A 26,434-nucleotide genomic window follows, 5' to 3' on the forward strand; every position below is an offset into this window, starting at 1 on the left:
TCCAGCTGTACCAATTCACTCAGTCGGGATATTGAATGCTGTTGATTCACTCAAGCCGGTTGTTTGCATCTAATTTCTATTCACGAACAAAGAGGGAAAGGTCAAGAGTCCTAAAGCATCACGGGAAGGGATTGCAGAATGTTCTTTTTGTAAATATAAGCCCTTGTTTGTTTCAGACAATCTGAACTTGTACACGGTGGTATTTTGCTATCTTGTAGAAGTACTCATGTACCACCAGGCTAAGCAAGGGGCAAGCCAATAGAGACAACGAAATTAGTTGTTTCATGACGTGAGCACGGCAGAGTACATATGATGGCTGCCAATAACCATGCAGGGTACTCCATAGATAGTGAATGCTATGGATTCACTGGTTATAGCCCGCCCTTGCGGGGCAGTACTATGTGACACAGCCCAATTGGATTGTCACAGAATGATGTTAATTGGGAGGAGTGCTATGCGGGAGGCCTAGTGGGAGGTCCACGGGGAGGCCTACAGCATATCTGCAGTGTAAATAATAACAACATGCGATAACTGACAGAGAGGGTTTGTGCATATAAAGCCTTCAGATCCATGCTGCCGATCTGGACTTGGAGTCATAGTAGCCAGCCGTTTTTCGATGCTTAGCAACTCATCATGGTTCTGACACAACTTGCATCAGCAAACTTGGAGGGCCTCTGCTCCAAAGAGCAGCTCGAGCTCCTCAATACGGTTGATTCGCTACGGTCCCAAGGTGTCAGTCATTACATCTCTTTACCCCAAATCATTGTATGCGGTGACCAGTCCTCTGGCAAAAGTTCTGTTCTCGAAGCCATCTCTGGTGTTTCGTTTCCAGTCAGCACTGGCCTTTGTACACGTTTTCCAACAGAACTCATCCTTCGAACGGCATCACATACTTCCGTCAAGGTTTCTATCATCCCGCATCAGCCGAATAAGCGAGATAAGAAAGATGCTTCGTCCGATTTCCATGAACAACTAGACTCTGTTCAACAGCTGCCGGAGTTGATCGAAAATGCCAAGGCATATATGGGAATAAAGACTCTCGGCAAGGCATTTTCTAACGATGTGCTTCGTATCGAGATTAGCGGACCTGATCGCCCGCATCTCACTATTGTTGACCTGCCAGGGTTGATTCATTCCGAGACCAAGAATCAATCGGCCTCAGATGTTCATCTAATCACTCAAATCGTCAAGAATTTCATGTCAAAACAGCGAAGCATTATCCTTGCGGTTATATCAGCAAAGAACGACTACGCCAACCAAATAGTCTTGAAGCTTGCCCGTGACACTGACCCGAGAGGGTTGCGTACACTGGGTATCATCACCAAACCCGATACTCTTGCTGTGGACTCCACAAGCGAGAAAAGTTATATCTCTCTTGCCAAAAACCAGGATGTAGTGTTTCGGCTTGGATGGCACGCACTGAGGAACAGAGATACAGACGCAGACAAATGGACTCTGTCACAGCGCGATGCACAGGAGAAAGAATTTTTCTCAAAAAGCGCTTGGTCAGCCTTACCCGAGTCTTGCCTGGGTATTGCAGCCCTGAGAAGCCGATTGAGCAAATTGTTGTTACACCAAATTGCTTCTGAACTACCGAGCTTGATGGATGAGATCTCTAGCGAGATTGAAAGCTGCGAGACGGAGTTGGGGAAATTTGGTCAGCCCCGTATAACTGCACAAGAGCAACGAATTTACCTGATCCAGATCAGTCAGTCTTTTCAGTCTCTGATGCAGTCTGCCGTTGATGGAACATATACCGACCCTTTTTTCAGTGACGTGGGATCGAAGTCAGGCTACGTTAAACGCATCCGTGCTATCATTCAAAACCTCAGCTGTGATTTTGCTAAGGAAATGGAGGATAAGGGCCGGTTTTACAAGATTGTGGACTCTCCCCAGAAGAATGAAAAGTCCGACATTTACATGAAATTAACAAGAGAGGAGTTTGTCACTAAAGTTGTTGACATGATGGCCCACAGACGTGGTCGAGAGCTGCCTAATTCTTTCAGCCCAACTGTTGTCACGGATTTGTTCAGAGAGGAGTCGAAACCGTGGCAGTCAATTGTTATTCGCCATATAAACAAAGTTTGGGAAGCTGCTCGAGTGTTTGTGGACTTTCTAATTTCACACATCTCTGATTCAGAGACAAGTGACGCCATCATGGAAGCTGTTGTGAGGCCTAAGATGAAGGCAATACTAACCAGCCTCCTCGAAAAGACTGGAGTTTTACTCCAGCTATATCGAGACGATCACCCCATTACTTACAACAGTGATTTCAGCGAAGCTCTTCAGAAAATCCGTCTCAAACGACAGTCGTCACAGTTGGATGAAATTTTGAAGAGACATTTCCCAAATGCTCCCCTTGAAAGCAGCAGTTATTCTATCAGCCAATATGTGAATTTCCAAAGTCTGAAGCGCGAGTTGGTACAAAGCATTGAACCCGACTTATATCGCTGGAGTGCTACCGAAGCTCTCGATAGTGCTGAGGCCTATTATGAAGTAAGTTTGTAAATTTAGCAGGTATATGAATTGACTAATGATATTAACACTCTTCAGATCGCCTTCAGGCGTTTTATTGACGAGATATCGATTCAGGTAATTGAAACCGGTTTAGTTGCTGAGATTCGCGAGATCCTCAGTCCGCTGGCTGTGGCACAAATGGATGAAGACGAAATGGAGGCCATCGTTGGCGAGAAAGAAAGCGTTCGCGAGGAACGCAGAAAGCTAGAAGCCAAGCTAAAGCTTCTCAATGATGGCTCTGAGACGTGCAAAAGATTTTCGGGGTTCCGAGCTCTAGGTACGTATCTATCCTGGAAATGCTGATCTTGACTAATTGTGGCCAATAATAGTGTTCACTGATGCTGAATGAGGACGAAAATCTTGCGGCGAAGAGCCCAGGAAATTTCACGGGTAGGAGCAAATTTCATCCCTACTAGATGCCGGGCCTCTAAGTGATGTCAAGAAGTAGGGGCTATTGATATCGATACAGGAGGGAGGTTGCCATTTGAATCGATAGCTGAGTAACAATGTACTTGCACAGTTACTAGTCTGATTTCTGAGATTGATTAATAGAGTGATATTGCGTAATATTATTTCTGTCCGTTCTTATGAGGTGTCAACGTCGGGAGAGGTGTGTGGAAGTCGGACATCCAGGTCACTGTAGTAAGGGACCAAGAGATGTGTGAAAGATGACTTCCTCCTATCTAACCTCTGTGGAGGTAACTACCTAATATATATACCTATATATTAGGTACCGGAGGTCATCCGTGGAGGGCTGCCGATTACCTCCGGCGTAGCCTGATTAGATGTAAGGCGCCTATTGGCGGGCTGGGTGCTCGACTGGCCTGGCATAGTCGCCGTATTAGGAAGAGTTTGGTTAGGTTGGTTGAGAAAGAGAGACATTGCGGCTTTTTTGGAGTCAGACAGTAAGCTTCACACAGCCAATTTATCTCGTTCTGTAAACAGAAGACGTTATATATTTTATGTTTTTAAAAGTGGTTGCTGTATATTACCTACAGGTTGTATATATTGTAAAGACGTCTGTCTTTAAGCTCCGCTTATTAATGTTAGTGATATGTTTTAAGTAGTAAAAAAACGTTATTGATAAACAATCCGTAAGCGTAAACTCCACTCCCCGTATATACTTTATTTTACAGTAACTGAGGGTAAAGGTAATATAACGGTTTTTAGCGAAAATAAGTAGGGCTGGGATTATAGGGGTTTAAAGTAGTATAAAAAGATTAATAACAGTGGGAATATATTATCTACTGATGTATTAAAAAGCAGGGGAAAGTTATTTTATTTAGTAACTATTAGCCTTAAAATAGGCAGGAGAAGCTTTATTACTTCCTAATTTATTAGCTTAACTACTATTATTAAGGAAAGTTAGTCTAATAAAGTTCAGTTAATAAATAAAACTGGGCAGAGACTGGCTATTTATAAAAGAGGTACTACTGTTAACGTAGGTTTTGTAAAAGTAGGTACTGCTGCATCCGTTATATTTACTAATATTAGAATAGCTTTAAGCTAAAATAAGATCACTAACAGCCGGCCTTTAGCTTCTGTTTGCAAAATAAACTGCCTAAAGTTATTTTATAATCTATTACTATAGCAGTTTATCTTCATTCTTCTCATTAATATAAGTAAAGTAGGGTACCGTTTATTATACATCTATAAAAACAGCTGTATTAAGTTAGCTTAGGTCCCAGCTGAGGCCAGTTACGTCCAGTTAGTCTACTGTAAAAACGCCAATAGTTTCCGATTGCTGGGTTCTGCCGATAGATCTTAAAGCGTCTGCAATTACTATTATATAAAGTGTTAACGTTGGGAGAGGTGTATAGAAGTCAGACATCTAGGTCACTGTAGTAAAGGACTAAAAGATGTATAAAAGATAACTTCCTCTTATCTAACCTCTGTGGAGGTAACTACCTAATATATATACCTATATATTAGGTACCGGAGGTCATATGACCTCACAGTTCTCTTGTAACTTGTGGGGAGTAATGGTCTTCTGTCAAGTGAAATTATGCGGCTTGTTTTTCGTAAGCCCTTGCGACTCCCCTAAAATGGGAGGAATTATATCTTACGAGTTCAATTAAAAGACAAGCATAAGGTATCTGGTTTACTCAATGAGAATACTATAACTTTCTTAGACGTAAATGAATCATCGTATGCAACCATTAGGCATGGCAGACATTTCAGACTCCAGCTATCAGATGAAGGAGCAGGAAATTGGAACTCATATCAGATACGATTGAAAAGCTTTGGATGTTTCGGCCAGTACCTCACGTTTCATGTGATCCGCCTACTTGTAATGAACTTGGCTGGAAGTAAGTGTGGCAATCATTTAGTCTAATAGTCCGTTGTCACAATTGGTCATACACTAATTGCTCACTCCAGAAATCACTATGACAAGAATCTTACATCACCATTTTTCTGCTCTTTTTCTGCAGGATAAATATTATGTCTGCAATGCACTGAATGGGCAAATGACTCTTTCATATTAACTCGGAATCGGTTGTTTGATGCTCAAATCACAATAATGGCACCAGATGTGCAAGACAAGGATGGGAAGTTAATTCAAGAAGGCGACGAAGTCTGGACTCCTATTCGAGGCGGGAAACGACAAGGAGAAGTAGAAAATATCGTACACACGGAAAAGGAAGCAAAATCGGCCAATGTGAAACATCCACCAAAGGTATCTAGCGAAAGCAGTTAAACATCAGAGTTTTAATTCCATGGCAAACAAGCTGACCAGATGCAGGTGGTTTTCACGGATCAGCATGGACATAGAGTCGCACACAATCCAGACGCATTAAAGCATGTCGATGAATAAATATGCATGGATTCTAGCTATCGTGATGAAAATCCTTACATAGGTGATTGATGAGATGTCTGCAGCTAGCATAGTACGTGGATTTTTCCCGTCATTTGCATGGGTATATGTCAATGGTGGTATAATGGCAGTCTCTTTCTAAGCCTCAGTCCGCATAATATCCAGCTCGTAGATGTTATCCGGATCTATAAAGAGGGTTAGCATATGTATCTTCCGAACAACGGTTAAGGTTAAGGTCACCTTTCCCAAATTCTCTAATATAATCTTGTACTCTTGTCATTTCTTCGTCAATGGTTGATAGCAAGCCAGATAACTTTCCCTGAATGGCGTCGTTGCACGGAGCTAAGGCGTTTAATGCTCTTGAAGCCACATGAAAACGACTTACGCCATTCAGAAGCATCATGTCGAAAGGCGTCGTAGTGCTACCTTCCTCCTTGTAGCCTTCAACTGTTATGCGATGCAAAGCTGGGCGCCCAAAGAGAAGCCCTTGTAACTCCGTCGCGTAGCTATGATAGTTGAAACACACGGGCTTGTCTACCGTGAATAATTCTTCAAATACCTTTGGCGAGAGCGCATGTGGGTGATGTGATTCCTGTGGTAGGACTAAAAGGTCAGTAACGTTGATCACCCGGACACGCAGCTTTGGTACAAGCTTTGCCAAAAGCCCTGCGGCTTTGATGACCTCAAACGTCACTTCGACTCCAATTCCAACAAGGACTACATCTGGGTCTTCGCCGTTATGTGTGCTTGCGAACTTCCATATTGAGATGCCCCTTTTGCAGTGCTCCATTGCGTCCTCAGCGGAAAGGTAAACTGGCGTTGGTTGTTTGGACCCGATCATAAGGTTAACATAATTCTTAGACCCGAGGCAGTGGTGCAAGGTGCTGAGGAAGCAATTCGCATCAGGTGGTAAATAGACTCTTGCTGTGTCAGCTTTGAGGTTCAAAACAGCGCCAATAAACGAAGGATTCTGATGCGAAAAGCCGTTATGTTCTTGCCGCGCCCATGTGCTGGTTTCGATGTAGTTGATGGAGCTTAGGTCGCCTCGCCATGACAATTTACGGCTTATTTTGGAGAACTTGGCATACTGGATCATCATAGTGTGGATAATTCCAAGAAACGACTCGTAGCTTGGGAAAATGGCCGTTCTTCCCGTCAAAGTGTATCCTTGAAGGAATCCTTGACAGCAATGCTCTGACAATATCTCGATGACACGACCGCCTTGCGCGCGAGCATACTGGTCCCATTGAAAGTTTCGTCCGGAGTGACCCAAAACAGCGCTGAGTTTATTGCTCTCTAGCTCATCGGGTGAGAAGATGCGAAATGTCTGCATATTTTTCCTAGCCACGTCGTCGAGAAACTTGCCCGATTGTTGCATGCTGCTAGCTTGCTCAGATTTCTCAGCCACATGTAACTTCCAATCAGGCAAATCAAGGCCTCGATAGCAATCGTACACGAGCTTAAGCTGGCCCAGTCTCTTCTCGAATTCTGGTGGTAGAATGTCCAGGACGTCATGGGAAGGTTTCCCATCTGCGAGTAATTGATGCACCTCGTAACTCTGCAACCAATCCTGTAAGATCTGAAGGTGATCTTCGCTCTTGTTGGCTTTGGTCACTGGGACCTGATGTGCACGAAATGAACCTTCAATAATCTCATTATCAACCGTTCGAGGTCCTGTCCATCCTTTTGGAGACCGGAGGATGATCATCGGCCAGCGAGGCTTGGTAATTGGGCTGCCTTCTCTCGCAGCATTCTGGATTTTTTTGATCTCCGACAGGGCCCAAAATAGTGCCGAGTGTAGTTCGATATCTATAAGATCCAGGGTTTCCACAATGCACACCTGGTAGCCGTAGCCAGAAAATAGCAGGACCAGCTCTTTGTTATCCATGCACCCAAATATGGTCCGTTCGCTAATTTTGAAGCCGTTGACATGAAGAATGGGTATAACCGCCCCAGACTCCGATGGGTCCAAGTATTTAATGGAATGCCATGCCCTATTGCCTGTCAGTGAAAATGCTGATGACTGCGACTTTCTTTGTGCTTACGCTGCTGTAGGGCCAGTCTCAGCCTCACCATCGCCCACAACACATGTAACAATTAGGTCTGGATTATCCATCACTGCTCCAAAAGACACCGATAGTGCATATCCCAGTTCACCGCCCTCGTGGATGCAACCTGGAGTTTCCGGATTAATATGACTTGGGCATGTCAGTCTTCGGTAACATTATAGGCATTGCGGGATCGCATACCTCGGGAACCCTCCAGGGACAGAGAACTGGGTAATTAAATTATGCAATCCCTCTTTATCGGTTTGGTATTTGTCTGGATAGAATCGTCCTAGTGAGCCTTCCAGCCATAGGCAAGCCAATGCAGCAGGAGCTCCATGACCAGGCCCAATAACGAATAGCATGTCCACGGAACTATCGCGAATGAGAAGGTTCAAATGCGACCAGATGAGCACGAGCCCAGGACACGTCCCCCAATGCCCTTGATCACGCAGGTTAGCAGCAATACAATGGCCATGGTTGTGGGATGTTTACCTAAAAGCCTTGGCTTCACATCTTCCAGTCGGAGATCTCGTTCTAGGAGAACGTTGTCTTTGAGAAATATCATAGCTGCTAGACTGTTAGCAATGCGCGTATAGTAGCGTGCACACAGGGAAGCTCTCCGAAGCACCTACCACTAGCAATATAGCACGCAGCCCGTTGGAATTCTCTCAGTGAGCACAAGTCATGGCTGTTTAATGGTGCCTTATGCGGCTTTACAACCAAATCTTCTACTGAGGCCGGGAATTGGCTAGGCAGAGGCGGAGGATTCGGCTGATCGATAACTTCTCCAGCCATTGTTATTCGCACTTCACGCAACAATTAGAATATCTTAATTATTTAAAGAAGAGCTGAGTTAGATTGTAAACTTGGCGGCGATATTGCAGTGTTCATATCACTGCTTGAACACTACCACACTTTGCCCATTTCGGGTTTGCTGTGGATATGCCTATATCTCTGATAGCAACGACTCGAATCACCGCACGATGGCGACATCACTTCTGTTAGAATAGCTTGAAACTTCTTGACTAGAGAAACGTGGTCTATTGGCCATTTCATGACGTTGCGTAGACGTCATCTAAATCACGATCATACAAACACGTCGCTATTGGTGCATGGCACCATTCTGCGCACATTCTGGGAAGCAAAAAGGACATCAAGTGATATTCTCATATGAGAACCCAGCATTTGCAGCAGTTCCCAGTCGAGCAACTCTGCAATACTATGTTTATCAAATTTTTCATCTTATTTGGTTTTTATCCAATCCCAACAGTTCAGTTGAACGCATTTGCCAAGGTGATGTATTTTGGTAATCATGACGTCGATGCCGAGATCATTTTTACTTGGTGATCTACAGCACTAAATCTACATGCGATCACCAGTAGCAAATTGGATTCAAGAACCACTCCTTGTACAAAGTATTCCTGGGGACTAGGAATCATTTATTTCCATATAATTCTTTAATGCGCTGATTTGATGCGGAAGAGCGCGAGTTCTGTACACAGAAGCACCTTGACATACTATGCAAGAACGAAAAATTAAGAAAGGCGGTAAAACAAAAGATGTTCATACATATGTCGTCTTTGAATTGAGAATCTGATTGAAAATTTGTTTAAGCAATATGCTCTGTATTGCCCTTGCCGCTCAACTAGTCCGAAGCATCGGCAGGGCCTTTCTTTGATGGAATTTCCGCGCCCATCTTGCTAATGCCTCTTGTGTCATGATATCCTTCGTGGTCCTGCCGACTGGCAGTCGTCTTACCTCCGCTGCCCAAGATTGAAGTATGCAATCTAAAATGGTCCGACTTGCTTGAGCCTTCGCCACCACCAACACCGCCAGTTGGCAGTGCCTCTTTCGCCGACGCTGTATTGGCTTGGTCGCGCTGGTGATCTCTTTCGGTTCCTGAAGGTGCCGCTGAATTGCTTGGGCCGCCAGTCATTCTATTGCCTCCAACCCCTGCACTGCCCAATCCGAGTTCGCGTGTTTCTTGAGCTCTGTTTCTCCTTGACTGCGCATCGTCCACTTTAGATTCGTTTTTCCGAGTGGCATAAAAAGTGGCACCAATTATGCCTACACCGGCGACCGCCATCATTGTGAGCCTCTGCCTAGACATTGTAACAGTTGTATAAAGGTAATTTCTGCTAAAAGCATGAAAATCAGTACTTAAGATATAACAACCGCACACGTTTTTGGAAATTTGCGAGCATATATAACATCCCGATCTTCAGAAAGAGTTCATTAGTCAGATTGTGGTGAATAAATCGGTTCTTGATGACGCGTAGTCGCGTAGTCGAAAGTGAAAGTGCAGAAGAGATGTGGATAGATTCTTAGTGATTAACCACTGACGTGAACGATCCCTGGGATTGACTCATTGGAGAATAAAGCGGAGAGGGAGTGCTATTAGTTATTCATATGTGCTCTGCATATTTACATGTGATAGCATTTCGGCTCTACATCAAAAACAATTTGCCGTTGCCATTGTCCTTATGCTTTCTTCCATTTCTATAGTTATGGAAATTTTCCATGCATATTATAAATCGGTCTTGTACAAATGGCCGCCCATACTCAAACCTCACTAAACGCCATCCATTCTCGACTCTCGAGGACGCACATGCTAGGCAATCCCATCCTTAATTGCCTTAAGCTGCTGTTTCCCATACATCCTTTGCTGGTTTTCGAACTTTTCCAGATCTTTGACTATATGTCGTATTCGCCTTTGTTGTTCATCTTCCCTCTCTGTATGGTCAGGAGAAGTGCTTCTCTTTCGTCTTTTGCTATTACATTTTTCTACATCCGAAGCGTGTACGTTGTTTTTGTTTCCATCTATTCCTTGCTCCTCTCTACAAGTATCCGGAGGATCGTGCTGGGTGATAGATGTATCGATTCGTGGTGATGGAGTGGTTGGCCATGATAGATTGTCCAGCGAGTCACTGTCAAAGCCAGATTGCTTAGAATACAGATTCTCTGCCCATTGTTCATCCTGTATCTTTCCGGACCCATCTGCATCTAGCATATTTGGCATTCTCGAGCCAAAATAGTATGGATCGATAAGCTCAGATAGTTCACTCTTTGCAGATACGCATTGCTGGCACAGATGTGATTCGAGGCGGTCCACTACTTTACTCTGTTCGTCGTTTCGACACCTGTTGTGTGCGTTATGTTTGGTTGGTATGCTAGAGGTGAAATTTATATGCGTATTAGACTGTAAATCGAAGTTTCCTGTAACGAGAGGCAACTCCCGAGCTTCCATTCTGTTTGAACCAAATTGGGGTATTGTGATCCAAATTGCTGTATATCTCGGAGTATTCAATACAGTTTATAAAAGATTATAATAGGTCGTAACACTCAGTGTGGTCGCGCGTTGCTCCTTTTTTAATACTTCGGTGCGCAATCAACTGTACCGAAATAATCGGAGGACTACTGCTGTAATAAACATGACACTAGTGCTTTAGAGATCTTGCATTTTATACATCGCGAGCCTTTGACTCCAACGGAGGTGATATTGATGTGCAAGTGTTTGTTCATATCTACATGTTCGAACACACCTTTGTGCGAGGAGAAGAATCTGACGCAGTGGTTGCGTTGTCTTCAATCACCAATGCATCATGGTGGGTACCCATACTAGTTTAAGGATTCCCCATGAGCTCATGGACAGACAACTGATACATCATTCCCGAAAAAATTAGTAGAGCCTGGAAACACCCCTAGAAAGAACATTGGAAATATGAGAGACCATTTAGGATTGATGCGTCCCGCAATCTTCTTACAATCTACTTACAAGAGTGCTAGTAGCGACAGGTTGAGGCACAGATTTCGTCAAGTACAACATTAAGGGTGTATTCGGATAGCCCCCGAGCCGCAAATTAATTCCCACCGGCTAGGTCGCAATTTACCATGGCAAAAGTTAAGAATTCGGTCAGAATTCCTAAGGAGGGGGTGAGCGTAGGATCTTTCCATTGGACTAGAGCGGCAGAGCAGCTAATGTTGTTGCTAACCTTAAGCCCAGCAAGCTTATGAAGGGGCAAACTCCACGCTTTCCATATCAGCCGAAAGACATACGCCTACAAGACGATTGTACTTGGACGGAATATTTAGCGTGGCCATTCATAATCCAGTCTATGCTTGAAGAGTGGGACGAAATGATAAGATGCTGTAACATCTCACATATGAACTATGCCCCTTTTTGAAGTTCAAGTCTTGACGTCACGCTGAGAAGCAAGGATCTCAATCTTTACGCCATAACTACGTATGGTAAGTAGGAGTAAAAGATTACCGACTGAAAGAACTCAAATGACGATGAAATATTCCCATTAATATTGCCTTTCGCTTCCTGTAATTCTTTAATGAGATGTAAGCCTGCCTGTGGTGAGATTACTGCCCAATGTGAATCAAAATAAATTTCCTTGTGCAATCTGTCTTTGAGTTATACAACGCGTTATTCATCCATCCGATATCCAGATATCCATTTTATTCTACTCAAGTGATTCATGGCTGCTGTCCAAAAGTTTCCCAACACCAACACGTCGTCCATGAACGGCTGTGAAGATAGTCCCCGAAGTATGAGCAACGAGGAGTCATGGATCCTATTCATAGCGGGCCCCGCTGGATCAGGCAAGAGTTCTGTTGCCAATTTTCTCGCTTCAACTTTACAAGCTCGCTTCATAGAGGGCGATGATGTGCGTTTTCTTCTGGATTGCCTTTTGATGGTCACAGACGTGAGGCTGACGCCACCAACAGCTTCATCCAAAAGCCAACATCGACAAAATGCATAGAGGAGAACCGTTGACTGACTCAGATCGTCAGGGGTGGTTTGAAGCAATTAACGAGCAAGCTTCAGCCTATAACAAGCAACGGCTGCAGCGCCATCATCTCATAATCACATGCTCCGCTCTGAAACGAGCCCACAGAGATATTCTGAGAGAAAGCTGCCAACGAGCCGGGTACTCTCTTGTACATTTCTTCTTTCTTGACGCGCCGGAGTCTGAATTGCGCCGGAGAACAGAGGCCAGAAAAAACCACTTTGTAAAGTCAAATCTTGTCCACAGCCAATTCGAGGTGTTAGAGCGCCCGAGGATCAATGAGTACGATGCTACGATAATTAGTGTAGTACCGCCGTTAGATGAAGTGCAGAGTGAAGCACTAAAGGTAGCAGCTCAGCTTGTTAAGAAAGAGTCATAAGCCGATTGCGCTCTAACACTCTGACCCGAAACATTCAGCTGTCTCAATGATCAAGCATATTATGCTGGGTGATTTTTTTTTTATTCAATATATAATGGTTCATCATGGTAGCTGCAACATCACACAACGCCATACTTTTTTATCCACCAATGATTCTATATGGTCTAGAAGCTTTACTATATTGCTTTGTGTACCGACGCGTCGTGCTATATGCTATAGTTCTATACCTTATATGAGACTCTCTATAGTCTTTCTTTTCTGGATTATTGTCAGAATATATTTGGTGAAGAAAATGTGGGGTTCCACATACCTAAAAGTACATCTGAAGCCGGTGACTATTTGTAAGGATCAACTTCATAGACAGTAGCGTATAACATATATCAAGTTGTTATCTTCAGGTTCTGCTGTATGTATATCGTCGATGCTGCCATGTTGCGAAGGAAGCATTCGTCCTTGGCTTCAAATTATAGGCTGTTCAATAAAAATATAATCATTAAGGGAGGGGCGGGGGGCATAACCGACAGCCCCCGTCTACACTATTGATCTGTCTGTTGCCTATACAGGATTGTGCTAGGCCATATATACACTTTGTAAAACAAGAACAGACCGATGCATCCGTAGCATCTCGCGATGGGCATGGAGATTTAGTGCCCACTCGATCGGCATTCAATCAGCAAAAAAAGTACAGCTTCTAGTGTTCTAGGCTCAATGACATACTGAATGATCTCACTAATCCTTGTAAATGATGATGGCAATCTTGGGACGATAGTTCATTTATACGCGATCCCTCATCGCTATACCACTATGATGATCATAGTTACCCTGATGACATGAAACAGAGATTCCATTCATATGTCGGACAGTTTAATGCTAAAGCGCCCGTGTTTAGGTGCAGCCGACTATTACAAATGTTCGCCAAGGTCGAATTTTGTCATCTGTCAGCTATTACCGGAATCCGATGACATAACGGAAAGTGATATGATCCTGAATTTCTGACGATAGCCACAGACTGAGGTTTCCATTCATAATTTCGTGGTGCCCAAGTTCATCCATTATCCCAACATTGCAACACTTCATATAATAATTCCTTACATGCTGATCCACACCCAAGCAAAAGCGCAGCGGTTTCCCGATTAGCTTGCATGCTTCCTCCAGCAAGAATCGGCATCTAGTCACAGTCAGTCAAACCAAGCTCAAATCCCACTTGCATCCAACAAAATCTCACCTTCATGAATCTTCGGAGAAGGAATATCCTTCCTCGCCTCCCTCTTCTCCTTATAATCCGTCCCAAACCGTCTATCCCGCTCCTCCACCTTATCAAAGTCCATATGCCCATCATGAGTATAACTCATCATCAGCTGCGGCTCCCCAAGAGGTAGCTCGTCGCCTCTGTCCGTCTGCCACAAATGATACGTCTTCCCGTACAGCGTGATAATCTTCTCCATCTCCTTCTTCTCCGCCATTTCCCACGCTGCTTGCGGTACCATGCGGTTCGGCATCACGAGCATTCCGGATTTCACCTCGTAGACGTGGGAGTGCCACAGGCGGCGCTCATCAGCTGGGAGTGCTTCATAACGACTCGGCGTGATCATGTACTCTATGCCAATGATTCGCGCATTGGGTTCCGAGGAGTCGTATAGCACACATTGACGAACATCATCATCTAACAATAGTCAGTATGCGTACATGTAGATATATCCTCACTCATCCAACTGACTCCGAGTCTACTACGCACCCAATTGACTGCAGTAGTGGTTTGTTTCTACGAATCGCACAGGATCATTGGCATAAGCGTGGAACGCATTAAGATGGGCGCATATATTCTTCACCGGCTTAAAGTCCTGTTTCACTTAGCCAAAAAAAACCATTTATCCATAGTAAGATGCTCTAGGAGGCTACCTGCGTCACTGAGGCTGCGCTCGAAAGCACAGTGTCTTCTTTAGGCAAGAGATTGAGCGAAGCTTTGTCGGGCGTTTCTGAATTCATTTTCGATATAGCCGGCGCTTGAGTTCAATGCGAATGCCGAGTCGGGTTGATTCAGCCTGTTACGTGTGACAATTGCGATTTTGCTAGTGTATTTGAGAATTGATCTCGTTGATATATACAGATCACTGAAGAAGCTGGAGAGAGAACGGTCATGACGTTAATCAACCATCATGATAATATATAGTCCGAGTTTTAGCGTGTGGCGATGTCACACCACTCATCTGCCCATCGTTCACATCTTGCCACGTACGGAGTACGCACTGTCTATTCCAGCCTTTCCGTTTGCAGTTGTTTTGGAAACTAAGCATCCAACTGGCTGAATCTGGCGTATATCACGACCAGATATGGCTGCCAACCCGATGAAGTAAAAACAGGAACAGGCAAGCCAAGGCTTAAGCATAAAGGCAAATTGACCAGCAAGATTAGCATCGGATGAGATCAGCATTGTTTATAAACGTGTCCCCAGAGATTGTTATGAACAGCAATCATCTCAATTAGAAGTAAACAATGCCATATGTCACAATTACTAAAATAATTCAAGTGTCTACTCAACGCACAATCATCAACCTCACACACATATATACCATATATATATATATTTATATATATGTACACTAAACACACGCTTCACCAGTCCAACCACTTTCATACGCCATTAAACAAGCAATCAACAATTAAACAACTAAAAAATAACATAAAACGCTGATCCCACCCATCTCTTTCCTCCCTTCTTTTTCTGTAACCCATAGAGCCTTTTCGCCCCGGCCCCCCATTTGATATGCTCCGACACCAACACCAATTTTGTGTTTTGACAAAAAGCAGAAAAAACAAAACCGTAACAGAAGAGCGCTGCACGAATATGTGGGCAGCAGGTTCTGTTTCCCAGGCTGAGTATATGCACACCCCAGAAGTATAGCGGCGTGGCCCTTGGTATTAAAATTACATCTGTAACGTGCTTTGAACAAAGCAAAAATAAAACAGTAGATGGGGGGTGCAAATATGCCGTAGTAAGGTCATTCAACCAGTCGTCTTGGATCGTGACTGAGACCAGCTTAGCCTCTTGTTCCTCAGTGCCCCTTCGTGCATGTGTTCCGCAGCCGTTGGAGAAGCAGCGGCTTCTTCGTCATTCATTTCCTCGGGCTCTTCGGTCCTCACTATACCTGTGTCTCGGTGGCTCATCCTCTGTGTAAGAGCAGTAAGTTTATCCCTCAGACCAAAGCCTCCGGTGCTGACACTGGTGGGACCGGTCTTTTTGCGGTCAGCCGTGTCGAGATGTCCAGCGCTGGTAGAGGGTCTTGATTCGCTGCCGCCTGATAAGGTCCTAAGAGCATTGCGATGTGACCCTAGTCCCTGGCTGGAGGATGGCCGGAGAAGTTCAATGGCCAGGCTGCTATGGCCATCACCTCTACCGTGAGCGTCAACTGGCGTTGGGGGCGTCATTGTCAGGTATGCTGGGACCTGGGGAAGATTTGGAGCAGAGCCGCCTGTCAAATGAGACCTGCTGCTGGCAATGCTACTGCTACGACTTGCAGATCGAGGAGCCGGAATTCCACTGCGAATGCTGCTGCGAGTAGACCGTGGAGGCGAGCGTGAGAAGTCTACAGGCGACGTACCATACATACTCGCCGAGTCATCGCTGTCGTGTATGCTGGGCGTGTAATTCTGAGACAGGCTAGAAGACATTGGAGAAGAAATAAGGACAGAGCTGCTGGCAAGCTCTCTCAGTCTATTCCGCTCTCCCGCGTTAGGCTTGTGCTTGGAGAACTTGTTTCCAATAATGGCGCCCGTGTGCGAAATAAGAGCTCTCACGACAGCCTTCTTCAGCGCCAAAGCGAGGTCTAGGTTTGACCAAGTCTTATTCTGCCACTCAATGAGAGGAAGGCGGAACACAAAGTTGTGAACATCTTCAAAGTTGCGCTGGTCTTTGCCCTTATAGCTGAGACACATCACAACGGACGGTATCTTGATATGCGCAAACGTTATGTAGTTGTTTGCTCGTTCAATCATCTTGGTGAGATCATCAGACATTTGCTTGTCGTCGGTGTTGTGCCTACTTCGTAAGCCGAAACGTGACGACTTCTTTGAATCCGAATCTCGGCTGTCTCTTGACGAGAATCCAGTTGAAGACCGACCAATAGCACCAGGTCGTGGAGTGGCCGTCAGTGGTCGCATAGACTCAATCGAAGCTTTCTTCCCCAGTGTTCGCGAGGTGCCAGAACGGAAAAGTCTGAACGAATGGCCGCCGCCCTCGCCGTTGTTAACGCCTAGATTCTTCTTCGAGGGCTTTTCTTCTGCGACGCCAGATGACAACGTGGGCTTAAGACGCAACTCGAGCGATCCTGGGCGGGTTGAGAATGAAGCATCCAGCCCTGGCGTGCCGGGCGTGCCGGTCCTGCTTATTGTGCTCTTGGGGGACTCGTTGCCTTCTTCATCTGCCTCGTTCGAGTCGCGCCGAACAACAATCGAAGGGGTTGTCTTGGACTCTTCTTCCACCTGATCCACGTCCATACCGGGGAAGATGTATTCGAACAGCCGTTTGCCAACCTCGCGCTCCAGCTGAATCTTTATGGGAAATAGCTCGATCTCGAACTGTTCCATAACGGGGATACCTGCTATGGCCTCTAACATGTACCAGTAGACCCGAATCATGTCGGAATCGCCATCACCATATCGAGTGCCTGGCCTCTCGCCGTCATGATATGGAGTTATTATCTCCGGATATGTTGCGTCCTGTAAAAGGTTCAGGCCAAGCAACTTACCAACACGAACCAGATTCATGTGGGAACCATCCGAGTGGTCGGTGCGGTCGTACTCTAAATTCTTAAGTTGAAGTTCAACCAGCGGCTCATTTGAATCCTGCATAAGGTGCCAGACAATATCCCGAACGGAAATGCTCCATTTCAACAACGCGTTAGAGCGAGTGTTGTTCTTTTCAAGCCTCCTCTGCGAACTCATGATGGCTTTCATCATGAAGAAAAGTTCATCCTCGGAAGCGGCCAGGTCACGCTCCAGGGCCAAGCGATCTTCCCATCCTTTCTTGTCCAAAAACTGCGAGTAAATTTGGAAATGAGCCTTGATTTCTTCCATTTGCCTGATGCGATCCTGCAGTTTCATCACCATCTCTGGAATACCGCTCAGATCACTAAAGTCAGACCCGAGAATAATTTTCTCCAAGCGCTCATTCCTCGTCTTTTCGAGGGGCTCGCTGTACATGAGCAGATCAAGCACGATGACATACATGGCGTAATACTGCGATGAGTTACAGAGAGCACGAGCTTGCGGGAATTCCACCCAAAGGTTATCCACACGTTTCTCCGTAGGCTCTTGGGTGGATTCGTCTGTGCATTCACCATTGACTTCGTCGTTATACTTGAGACGGAGATTGTTGTACTTGTCGTAGCGAAGCATGGCTGAGGTTTTCTGCACGACGCGCTTGAAGCCGAATGGGTCGGTACGGAAGTCAAACATGACCTCCATAGGTACCCAAGGTGGCCATGAGGAACCCGTAGGCGTGCCGTATTTGCTGCCCGCATACATGGATACCAGGTTGGTGAGGAACCATTTCTGATGAGTGACGAAGAACTGGGTACTGTCCATGTTGACCAAGAAACGGCGTTGAACGAGACCGCTGACCTGGTCCGCGATTCTCGATTTGTCCATGACTTCCACCACTTTCAGTTCCATTCCCTTTGAAGTAACCAAGACAACGTGCTTCTTGTTCTTTTCACTCTGCAGCTGGATTTGCGGAGCAATAAGTCGGACATGATAACTGCATTGTGGGTTGAATTCATCGGATATGCCACTCTCCAAATCTTCGATGGAGCCTTCCACAACGCCATTGTTATTGAGTGCAAAACCTGTGCTTGTCGAGAATTTCCGACCTTCTAAAATGCCCTTGATTCGGTCTTCGAGGTCTCTCGCAGCGTCCTTTTCTACAGATGGAGTAGCCGGAGACGTGGGAGTGCCATTGGCCGCTGATACCGGCTCTGAATTCACAACATTCCCCATTCTAGCCTTGGTCTGCTCGTCTACCATGTCCAAGATGAATTTAACTGCTGGTCTGGATAGGTAGTATATAAAACCACGCCGTTGGCTGCTCTGGTGGACATATCGCAGCACAATGTTGCGCAACAGATTGTTCCATTTTAGTTGCATATTGTGAATCACGAAACGGTTCTCAAATTCGCTTTCAAATTCCACGTTGGAGGGGATCGAGGGCATGTCCATGTGTTCGCTCGGTGCATCTACGGATCCATTAGATTGATGCGTACTCGCTGATCCGCTTGATGCATGGCCGTTAGTCGATACTCCTGCGTTCATCCTCTCTAGCATAGTTTCAAGGAAGGCTCTCTTGTCCCGAAGTACATTGGAATGTTGGCGAAGGGTATCGAAATCCTCTAGAATCTCTTGGTCCTTGGAATCGGTGCGTATCACTTTCAGCTCAGCCTCACCAACCTGTCGGATGTGTGCTCGGATCTGCTCATCGAGTTGTTCTAAGCGCTCTCTGATCAAGTGTGCTTGCACACTCTTTGGATCGTTTTCTTCGCTCATGATACAGAAATGCGTAGGCTCATTCCCGAATGGGCTTGTTCTCGTAGGGTCTCCAGCAATAATACCCCCAATATCGGTCTGACGGAAGTAAGTTAATCGAGGGATATAAGCAAGCGGCAGAATCTTGGTCTCTGGATGAGCTTCGGTGGGCAGAATCCAATCTAACTCAACGAAATCATCCATATCAATCCAGCTGTAGTCTCCATCAGGAATAGTAAAGCGAGATACATCCGGCTTCTCATCCTGATCGAGGGTGAGATGCGAAATGGATCCTTTTTTGATTGCCTCTGTTGTAGTGCCATACAAACTAGCAGAAACGGCTCGAATATCCGCGCACGCCAAGTCCAAGTGTGCTGCATGGAGCTTCATTCCCGTGATTCGACTGGGCGAATTCTTGGTCTTGGCAATGGTGTCGAACTCTTCTCGGCGTTGATGAAGATCAAGCATGAAGCTGTCGAATCGAACTTTCAGGCCAGTGGCAGAGACAGCGTTTTCAGAGTAGTCCTCGGCGTCTTTGTGTTTGTAGATGTGACTCAGGAACAACGGAGCAAACAGGAGATTATACTTGACAGTCGCCAAGTGTCTCCCAAATTTCTTGCTATTCTTTTCTCTCCCAGGAAATAGGCTGCCTTGCCGAATGGGAAGCGACATGGGTCCGCTAAAGAGCCCCCACCAGGCGAAGAAGTGCGTGAAGAAGCGAGGAGTAAGATGGATCGTGTTATAACTACGCGAAGGTTCAAGGCTCTGCGACATCCATTCGCGGTCAGCCGGCGCGCGGACCGCAATTGACAAGTGAATGTGACGACTCCTGAACCCGCGCATGGCATCATACGGCAGTCCGTTCGCCTCGGGCTTAGCAAAGAGTGGATTCTTGAGAACGACCTCGTAGTGAGGTTTGAAGTCAAAGCTTCGTTTGCCATCCTCGATTGCGCGCTCAAATACGAGACCAGCTAGCCATTGCACTCTTCCGGATAGCTTCATGACGACTTTCTTAAATTGAGCCGGACCGCATCTTAAATGGTCATCCGCAAGTCGACTACTATCATCATCCCGGAGCCGGGCGGCTTCCCGTACCTGCATACTGTAGTCTGGAATGGCAAGAATGTATTCGCCACTGTCCACCGTCATAAACTTCTTCGGGTTATCCTCTGCATTAATATTCCATCTAATGTCGTTTCGCCAGCACATGATGAAGCCTGCGCCATGCCCAGTAACTTGGTATGGATCCCGTGTGCCCTTCATTGCAAAATGCATATCACCGTCCTCTTTCCAAGCAACATGGATACGGGAATGGAAATTAAGTCGAAGTTTATCCCAAAACCCAACCCGTTCAGACGGATCAATCTGCGGCTTGGTGAAAGATTCAACGACCATCATCATATCCTGAATTGCCGGCTGGTAGCAGGGACCCCACGTAATTCGTGTGGGAAGAGCTGTGTTGATATCCATGTAGACATCCGAGAAGGATTTGACAGGGCCAATGGTTCGCCTCACTTCAATAGCAAAGCATCCTTCCTTGGATGCATCGGGATCTGTGCTCTTGGGGGGGATGATATTCACCGGAACTCGTCGTGACGATTCCAGCCCTCTGAACTCCTCGGCTAACACAAAGTTTGTTCTCAAAGAGACAGCCTGCAGCCTAGATGACTGCCCAGGTTTCAGTCCCGGGATGTGCAGCAGCGGCAGAGGGTAGTCGCGTAGCGAGCAGCGGGCTTCTCCCATATCGATGGAGATGTGCATAGGCACCAAGAGGCTGTATTTCATATCCTTGGGCATGCCTTTGCCGACTTTGTAAATGAAATCAGGGAGATCTTTGAGAGGGAACGTCGGCTTATCAACGGCAATGTGGAGGTTGGATATGAAAGTGGCCATCAACGCTGGTCTGGGAGCGACCTCCAAGATGTTTTCCGTCTCCTCGACGTCGCTCGGTACCTCGTTCTGGCCCCAGAATAGGCCGCGCAGCTCTTTGACACCATCTCGAGACACCTGATAGGCCCGGTCAATCCTCTTTTTCCACGACTGAGCATTGAACATGTCTAAATGGAGGCGCGCCTCCTCCACCGAAACTTTTGAATTTCCGTTGATGCCTAGGGTTTCGCTATCAGGGTCATATCTCGGCAAGGTACTGCTGTGTCGACTCTCACGGCCCCGCACGTCTTGCTTCGTTGGGTCGGAGCTTCGACTCCGGAACCACGCAGATGAGGAATTCTCAGTCCTTCCACGTGGAAAAGCAGATCGAGACCGATTTTTGCCATTGTTACCCCGTTTCAGTTCCTCTTCCCGCACGCGATTTAGCTTGACACGGAACGCCTCTTCTCTGGTAGATCTCTGTATCTGTTCCATCCGCCCTGCCCGGTAAATCATGCCTAGTTTCCATTCGAATGCACCGTCCTCCATCTCGAAAAGGAAATTTCGCGAGCGAATGGATACTTTTGGAACGGATTTGGGTCCTTCAGGATGCTTCTCCAAGATGTACTCGTTTGTCCCGGTTTTGAAGCGGTGCTGCAGCTGTTGCACTGCCTTGATCACATTGATAATGTTATCGGTAATACGGTGAACGATGACCTCGTGAGGAATACCAATCCGGATTGCTTCAGTCGATACGTCGATGAGCTTCTCCTCTGTATAGTCCCCTTGGTTCGATTTGTGCTTGGATTCTCGAAGATCAAGGCGCCCAGATTTAATGCTAACCATCCGCGACCATATATTGCGCATACGTGGAGATGCAACGTACAGGCGAATTAGCTTGGACGCAAAATATGGCGTGGACCATCTCTGACGTCCGGCGTCCAAACTATAGATGTGTAGCATTATCATTGGGTCATGTGGCATCTCCGCCTTCACCTGGATTAAAGCGACTTTCACGTCAATGACTACGGAGTCCATGATGGTGGAGGCTGAATCGGCAGGAGAAAATCCAGAGGCGTTGGGAGGGACAAGGAGATCTGACTTTGGTAGACCTTGCTGTGAAGCCTTTGGCGCGTCACCACTGGTTTTCATAAAGGCTTTTCTCAGAGTATTCATTGCAACACCAACAGCATAGTGCCGGTAGAGTGAATACTGAACCGTGATGGAACGGATCGAGGACTGGATATGAAACAATGGGCCATGATTATCGCTTGACGCAGAGAGCGAAAATTCAAGGCGAGGCACGTTAATGAAGGGCTCCAGCTCAAGCTGGTCGGCAGTCTCGATGATTTGAGCCTCAATACCTCTGGCATTGAACACCAGACGACGGCCGTCGCCGATGGTCTGCGGCTTCTTTCTCGCTCTTGTTGGACTCGTGGACGCGAAATCCGAGTCTGACTGAGTGAGAGATCGGCTGTGAGTTCGTCTTCTGAGCATCTTTCTCTGCAAGCCATCCAATCTTTGAGCACGATACTCCGCCGACATGCCGTCAAGGTGTAGGGAAATGCCTTTGCTATCATCCGAAATACCTTCATCCACGCCAGCGATCTCAATGTTGACATCATTCGCGGTGACTTGATAACGGAAAAGCCATTCAGGAAGCGATCTCAGGAAGTTGGCATGCCGTCTTGACTTGGGCTTAGCCCTCTTCGTTGGCTCAACATCGGTACGGAGTTGGCGCACGATCTGACGAACGCCATCTGTGATTTCCGGCCGTACCATGCTAACTGAAAATGATTGGACATTGCTCGTCGCGTCAACAGAAACTTCGGGATTGGCTGCCAAGTGGACTTTGAGGTCGAAAGACTCGGTTGTTATCAAGTCAAACCTCTCGCCAGATACAGCTTGGTAGTACAGGTGGTGAGATTGCAGCCGCATAGCTCCATCCAGAGAATAGTGCAGGTCTTCAAGGGGCGAATGAGATGATTCGACATCAAGGGCAACGGATGAGATGGATGAAATGATGAGACCGTAATCATCTGGATCCTCTGTCTTGCCAAGAGGCTTGAGCTTGATGCGGAGAACAGGCTCGTGCATAGTAAACTTAATACTCGCCTTCGGGAGCAGTCGGGAAAACAGATATTTCTGCTGTTGCCTTTGTTCCGTCTTTGGAGGCTTTGGTTTAGATCGCATCATTGCTATCAAGAGAGGCAGGTGTCTTGGATCAAGATCGATGGATGGCGAAGTGACCACAGAGTTGGCGAACAGGATATTGGCATTCTTATCCTCAAAGCTATCCACCTGAGACAGCTGGATGGTCTTGGAAGGCAACGTAGTTCTGACGGTCGTGGTAGCCATGGGGATGTATACGATTCGCTGCGGCTTGCCGAGGCCATCATCCATGCCAACCGAGATGGAGAGGGCGGCCACCAGCGCTTCGTGTGCAATGTCTGTGGACGGGAAGTACATGCGATGTGCGGGTGACTTTGGATCAAGGCGATGAAGATCGATGCCAACTTCCTTCATGGAAGCAGTGAGGTGCACGGGTTTCGCACAAGCCTTGACAGACTCAACCTTTTTGATGAGACCAACGAAGCTAACAGCAAACTGAACCTCCTTGATACCTCGCAAGATGGAGCTGAAGAATTCCTTTGAGTCTGAAACGGTTTTCATCAAGTGCTCGTTTGCGCTGCTAGCGGTTCCATCTTGCACTTTACTAACGAAAATATCCACTGGATCCTCCAAGTTGACAACCTTTGGCTTTTTGCGAGACAACTTGAACTTGGTTGCACAGTGGTGCAGCTCGTCGTACGGAATCTGGACTCTGCCAAGCTTCAAAGCAACCGTCGCATCTCGGAGGCCCTCCTGCGACGGATACAAATATCCGTGCACGTTTAGCAAGGCATGGTCGAGAATCTGGAGGGACTCCTTGCCGTCAACGGCGAAGAAGACACTCCGGACGGTCAATATCCATTCGGCCTCTGCGTTTTCTTTTGAAGATTCAGATCGGTGGAAGAAGAATCGAGCTCGATCGGCCATTTTGTGTCTCGTATCCACGGCAAGCGTCAAGCTGCCAACCTGAAGGCTGCCGACATCGACCACGTTGATGACCGAGTTGGTCACAACGACATCCACCAAGCGCAGCCATTTCACGCTGTGGTGCAGTTTCTTCACCTTTTCTTTGAGCTTATGGAGGCGCGACCATGTCTCGGCCTCGGATCCAGCATTGGCTTGAGCTGGAGGGGGCAAATCTAGTAGCGGGTCTACTTCTTCTTCTTCTTCTTCTTCTTCCTCCTCCCCATTATCTGTCTTTCGATCCCCATTCGGTGGCGTCCCGTTCCTGGCAGGTTTCCGCTCTTCGAGTTTCTTAATATCTGCGGTCACAGTCAGGTCACTGAGGACGATGCTCAGCCAGGTGGGCTGCGCAAAAGTCGGGCGATGAATGTTCAGCCCCAGGCCGCGAATCTCGATCCTGATTCCATCTCTGGGTGAATATGCAAGGCGTCGGAGGGAGAAGTAGCCTATCCGCTGGATCGATATGCCGGTGACGATTCGAAGGACGGCGAAGAGGACGAAGGAGGAGAGGTAGAGCAGGACGAAGACACCGAGGGCGAAGGTCGGACTGAGAAGCGCCATGTTTGCAGCGGCGCGCAATCAATTACCTAGCTGTCGGGGGGTTAGACGGTGTGCCACGAGGCGAAGCTCCAATGGTACTTACAGGACGCCGGTAGCAGAGAGACCATTCTCTCGCAGAGCAAACAGGCAATCAGTGGGAACAAACAGAAGAAGGACGCGACATGACAGTGGGAAGAAAAGAAGGAAAATGGAAGCTGGGAGATTCGACGAGGGAGGGGCCCCGAATCGGACCAGGTAGGGGGACCTGGACTATCGGGACGCCGGAACAGCTCCTGTGATGCGCCTGGGTCGAGCAGCAGGGCTTCCCGGGCCGGCTAGCAGGATCGGAGCGAAGAGTGCCGCAAGCAGTCCGGATCACGTCTGCGACCCGCGTCACACGAACAGTCAGGACGGAGGTTTGCGAGTCGCAAGTACTGTGCTGTGCGGTGCTGTAAGCTGGCGGTTGAGAAGCTGGTCTGGCGAATGGACGGAGGAAAGCACAGGTACATGTAGGTAGCGGAGCCGATGCGGCAGATGGGCTCGCAGGTGGCAGTGGAGGTACCGAGTACTTGGCTGCCGTGTCTGGCGTCACGGAATCCCAACGTACCGGGTCCAGGCTGGAATGGCGCGAAAAGGGGCAATAGGGACAGTCGGGGGATGCAAATTTTCTCGCAGAGTCGAGGCCAGGAATCCAGAAGCCACCGTGTTCCATAAAAGGCCCTGTGCACGCCCCGTATTCTAGATTACGACTGCGCATCAGGTGTTCAATCGTGTGCCGACTTACTGGATGCAGTTCGCTATCGTGCAGCCAAAACTCGAGCGTGGGATTGGTGCCAGGTACCTCAAAAGCATGTGCCCTGTACTGCACCTATACTTTTCCATTAGGTTGGTTTTTGGGCTAGCTGGAACGGTCTTCGGGTGCCGTGACATTGTTATCGCGATGCCGCGCCTAGCAGGGCCGCTAACACCGGAACTTGGAGACGAGACGAGACGAGACGAGACCGATTTTTAGACCTCGAAGCTCTCTCTGTGTGTGTCTAAGAATGGCCTAAATACGGTAAGAGAGAGGCGGTGGCATTCGTATTTTTTACTGCCAGATAGTGGCAGCATCAATTGATAACAGCACCTGGTATCTCGGTAAGGTACCTAGTATTAAGCCGTGGCTGCCTCCATATCATATGCCACGCATTCCTACCAGACGACGCTCTCTCCCTCTCACTAAGCATACCTAGATAAGAAATAAAAGACAGCAGTAAAGTCGTCGTAAGTCGCGGGATTAAGGCTATCCCCAGCTATGGAGCAGCAGCGGAGCAAGCAATAAGGAGTACCCCGTACAGATCTACAGTTGCTTGCATCTTATGTACGAGTATGTGCACGATATCTCCGTGTACACGCGCCATGTTCCTTATTAATCAATCCTCCTAAAAGGAGGTGTCAATGCACTACAAAAGGGCGCGTTGAATCAACCGATACCTTTTTGATATTACCAATTTAATACATCATCGCGGAAATTTAGTCTTCGCCTCGCCAGCCCCGTATCGTCTCGACCTGTCAATCTCCCCTTGGAATATTCCTACTGCTCCCCTCCATACTAACCACGATTCAGGCGGTAACAGCCGCAGTGCCACGAGATTGCAGACGGTGCTAACGGTGCTAACGGCCTCACGGACCACCCCAGCGGATCTGCAAGGAATCCCCCAGATGCTTGGCCTCTCCCACCAAGCTGAAGATTATTCACTGCGAGGAATGACACGCAAGCCGCCACGCGGTATCAAGCCAGTTCCAATGCCTTGGCAACAAATAGTGTTATTCTTGGCTTGTTGAGCTGCCTTATTTAGGGCTAGATCGGGTGCGATATCTTGTACAGACGGCATCTCGT

At 47.1% G+C, this 26,434-nt stretch overlaps 7 protein-coding genes across 7 annotated transcripts; 3 read left to right on the forward strand and 4 right to left on the reverse strand.

Annotated features, from left to right (window-relative positions):
• Positions 1–633: 633 nt before the first annotated feature.
• TRIVIDRAFT_210412 (uncharacterized protein) lies at positions 634–4,022 on the forward strand (the record flags this gene model as incomplete). Its single annotated transcript, XM_014096332.1, has 6 exons — positions 634–2,496; positions 2,554–2,794; positions 3,248–3,304; positions 3,654–3,668; positions 3,963–3,973; positions 4,017–4,022. The coding sequence occupies 6 exons, from the start codon at positions 634–636 to the stop codon at positions 4,020–4,022; spliced, it is 2,193 nt and encodes a 730-aa protein (XP_013951807.1).
• Positions 4,023–5,038: 1,016 nt separating this feature from the next.
• On the forward strand, positions 5,039–5,332 carry TRIVIDRAFT_160316 (uncharacterized protein; the record flags this gene model as incomplete). Its single annotated transcript, XM_014096333.1, has 2 exons — positions 5,039–5,194; positions 5,261–5,332. 2 exons carry the CDS (start codon positions 5,039–5,041, stop codon positions 5,330–5,332), a joined length of 228 nt encoding a protein of 75 aa, XP_013951808.1.
• A 138-nt stretch (positions 5,333–5,470) lies between these two features.
• On the reverse strand, positions 5,471–8,175 carry TRIVIDRAFT_194802 (uncharacterized protein; the record flags this gene model as incomplete). Its single annotated transcript, XM_014096334.1, has 6 exons — positions 5,471–5,517; positions 5,573–7,326; positions 7,378–7,530; positions 7,582–7,819; positions 7,873–7,947; positions 8,013–8,175. The coding sequence occupies 6 exons, from the start codon at positions 8,173–8,175 to the stop codon at positions 5,471–5,473; spliced, it is 2,430 nt and encodes an 809-aa protein (XP_013951809.1).
• Positions 8,176–9,025: 850 nt separating this feature from the next.
• Positions 9,026–9,490, reverse strand: TRIVIDRAFT_57443 (uncharacterized protein; the record flags this gene model as incomplete). The annotated part of the gene is made up of 1 exon (XM_014096335.1): positions 9,026–9,490. One exon carries the CDS (start codon positions 9,488–9,490, stop codon positions 9,026–9,028), a length of 465 nt encoding a protein of 154 aa, XP_013951810.1.
• Positions 9,491–11,936: 2,446 nt separating this feature from the next.
• Positions 11,937–12,555, forward strand: TRIVIDRAFT_43436 (uncharacterized protein; the record flags this gene model as incomplete). The annotated part of the gene is made up of 2 exons (XM_014096336.1): positions 11,937–12,053; positions 12,115–12,555. 2 exons carry the CDS (start codon positions 11,937–11,939, stop codon positions 12,553–12,555), a joined length of 558 nt encoding a protein of 185 aa, XP_013951811.1.
• A 750-nt stretch (positions 12,556–13,305) lies between these two features.
• Positions 13,306–14,653, reverse strand: TRIVIDRAFT_216812 (uncharacterized protein; the record flags this gene model as incomplete). The annotated part of the gene is made up of 4 exons (XM_014096337.1): positions 13,306–13,723; positions 13,781–14,218; positions 14,291–14,396; positions 14,455–14,653. 4 exons carry the CDS (start codon positions 14,539–14,541, stop codon positions 13,689–13,691), a joined length of 666 nt encoding a protein of 221 aa, XP_013951812.1.
• A 905-nt stretch (positions 14,654–15,558) lies between these two features.
• Positions 15,559–24,576, reverse strand: TRIVIDRAFT_42640 (uncharacterized protein; the record flags this gene model as incomplete). Its single annotated transcript, XM_014096338.1, has 1 exon — positions 15,559–24,576. The coding sequence occupies one exon, from the start codon at positions 24,574–24,576 to the stop codon at positions 15,559–15,561; it is 9,018 nt and encodes a 3,005-aa protein (XP_013951813.1).
• Between the last annotated feature and the right edge of the window lie 1,858 nt (positions 24,577–26,434).

Source organism: Trichoderma virens (assembly GCF_000170995.1).
Source record: "Trichoderma virens Gv29-8 chromosome Unknown TRIVIscaffold_88, whole genome shotgun sequence".
NCBI classification, from domain to species: Eukaryota; Fungi; Ascomycota; class Sordariomycetes; order Hypocreales; family Hypocreaceae; genus Trichoderma; species Trichoderma virens.